Here is a 2,713-nt window from a genome sequence, read left to right on the forward strand (position 1 = left end):
TTACTTTAAGTACTTGATTTAGCGTGGAGGCCTAAACATACCGGCCCCCTTGCTATAAGCAACGTTTCAAAGATGGTTCAGCCACCACACCTTACATTTACATTTATTTACATTGTAAATTATGTTCTTTAACTTTGTGAATTCCCGCTCAGATTGGTCCTTGCCCGGGGATCTAGTCCGCACGTTCTCCGGTCCTCCTTGCAATCTCTAGCTACGGGGAAAAATGGAAGAAAAAGCTAATAGGAAAAAAAGGTGTGGTTGATCATTTCATTGCACTTTTATTTAAATTCGGTATGTATTCATGAATACTAAATATAAAATTTTAACTATTTTGTCACATTTGGTGAGCTCCTGATATAATCAGCCCGAACATGGAAGCTTGCGCCAGTAAACCGCCGATCGTTGTTGGCGGAGTGCCACATACCATGACCTGGGCGTATACATCAGCGCCAAGTGTTAGTCGAGTGGGGGTGGCCCGATAGAACTGTGGATCCGCCAGACGCATAAATTGAAACGGCGTCGCTATCGTTGGGTCGATGTTAGCCGCAGGGCTGAGTCGGCTGTATCGCGTAACTAGCCTGGCCTGAGTAATTACTCGTTCCGCGACCCCGTACTTTCCTCGCAGCACGAGGGAACATGTTTTCGCGCGGGCGTTGCTGACTTCGAGCTGAAGCTCCCGTGCTAGGTCCCTGTCGATGGTACTGCTGGGGGCGCAAGAGTCAATCAACGCCCGCACCAGATGAAGTCGGCCGCCTGACTCGATTCGTACAATTGCGGTTGGGGCGATGGCTACGAATGAGCGCATTATTGGTGCTGGAACCGCGATTGTTTTTAACTTGCCTGTCCGGAATCCACCCGATGGAATGCGTTGGATGGTGAGGGAGGAACGGTCGCCACGTCGGTGTCGTGCGGCCCTTATTGCTTGCCAACGCGACGAGCGAAAAGGACGAGTTTCCGCGCCATCACGCTGGCTGCAATTACGCTTGCGCCAAAATGAGCGAAAAGGACGAGTTTCCGCGTCATCTCGGTGGCCAGAATTGGTTCCGCGCCGATATGAGCGAAAAGGACTAGTTTCCGCGTCATTTCGTTGACCGCCCGTTGGCTGTGTGTGTGTGAGCACTGCTGGCATGGGACTGTCTGCTTCAAGTTCGTGCTGTAGCGGCGGTCGAATCTTGCGGGTTTTCAAGCCGCCGTCTGGTGGTGAAGGGATTATCTCTTCCCGTCTTTCCACCTCTTCTGCCTCTACCTGCTTCGCCCATGACGTCGTTTGGTCGGAACCGTAGAGCGAAATCGCTCCGTCAGAGCCGTCGTCGTTATCGGGGTGATTTTCCGTCGTTTCCCTTGGATCGCCGTAGTCTTCCATATGCAGGGAGGTATGGTGCTTTTCGTCGCAGCGGTGGCATCGGTCATTGCTTCCACAGATTTCGATCCGATGGAATGGCGACAAACAGTTGGGACAGTACCGATGTATCAAGATCGCCCGCAACCTTTCCTCTGCGGATTTCCCTCGGTATATGGGGCAGAGTCGTACTCCGTGGTTGTTACCGCACAACCGACAAGGAATCTTAAAATGATCGACACGTTTTTCGGTCTTAGTGCGGGTGGCCGTGAAGCGAGGCATTCTGTAAAGTTAAACCCCCTTTTTATCGCCGTATGCACAATTATGGTTCATTGTGTATTTTAAAACCTTAGCTGGGTGGCAAGTTATACATATATACATACGCATATTTAATTGCTAATGATTTACATTTCTTATTACTACTTTTATTTTACTTTATTATGTTATTTTTATTTTTTATTTTTTGAGGACTAATTCCATGCCCTGCAGTGTATGGTGGCTGAATAATAATTCGCTTATATCGTACACTAGGTGAGAGAATGACTATAGTGTGTTTACCTTGGCCTCCCACCCGAAGAATAAACCGTTTCATTATTTGTTCGCATGGTGCGGGACTTTGCTGAATCGGTTCAACCGCTAGTGCTTATGAATGTGCTTGGTAGTATCACAACTTAATGATTTATTTTGATATTCCTAAGTTGGAGGGCACTTCAAAATTGATTAACTCATGATTTTATTAAAAGGAAATGCATATTTAATAAGCTTTGCTTTGTCCCGAGCAAATCTAAGGAGTTCGCCGGTATCGAGTTGCGTAGTAGATTTTCAGTTTACCGATCGTAGGGGAGTCCTAACCCTGGCTGCGCTGTCAACCAAGAGCGTAAATTGAACTTACGTTCTTACATTAGAGATGTGATGAGTCAACACATATGAGTACCTACTCATACCTACACGGTACCGATTTTAAAGATATCCGGGACTTTCGATATTCGGTGCCGAGCATATGTAACAAAAACAATTTAGAAGCAAAGCTCATCAGTTGCGTGGGGGCGCTATCGTACAAAGTCACATTAAAATAAGTGTATATATATGTATATATATATATATATATATATATATATATATATATTGTACAGGATTCTTTGTGAACCCGAATCCATAGCCCTTTTAGAGAGCGAAGAAATGACATAAATACAAAAATTAGTTTCAACAAAGTTTCAATAAAGTTATCGAGGTTTCGAAAACAACACTTAATGCGTTCTTTCAATGGGGATGAGCTCGAATTGAGGTTTTCCGAATAAAATACAACAATCATGCTTTTTATAAAATAAACTTTACTTTGCATATAGCAATTGAATTTTTTTTATTTTTTTTTTT

General features: G+C 44.7%; 1 protein-coding gene across 1 annotated transcript in view; it reads right to left on the reverse strand.

Moving 5' to 3' along the window:
- Nucleotides 1–258: 258 nt before the first annotated feature.
- LOC118755047 overlaps nt 259–2,713 on the reverse strand; it is a 12,649-nt gene continuing 10,194 nt past the window's right edge. The window contains exon 2 of the mRNA XM_036489905.1: nt 259–1,622. Coding sequence (XP_036345798.1) covers nt 335–1,621 — 1,287 coding nt within the window. The 5' untranslated portion in view covers nt 1,622 and the 3' untranslated portion in view covers nt 259–334. The remainder of the gene's footprint in view (nt 1,623–2,713) is intronic.

This window comes from Rhagoletis pomonella, unplaced genomic scaffold (genome assembly GCF_013731165.1).
Source record: "Rhagoletis pomonella isolate Grant_MI unplaced genomic scaffold, Rhpom_1.0 Rhpom_scaffold_05195, whole genome shotgun sequence".
In the NCBI taxonomy this organism is placed as follows: Eukaryota; Metazoa; Arthropoda; class Insecta; order Diptera; family Tephritidae; genus Rhagoletis; species Rhagoletis pomonella.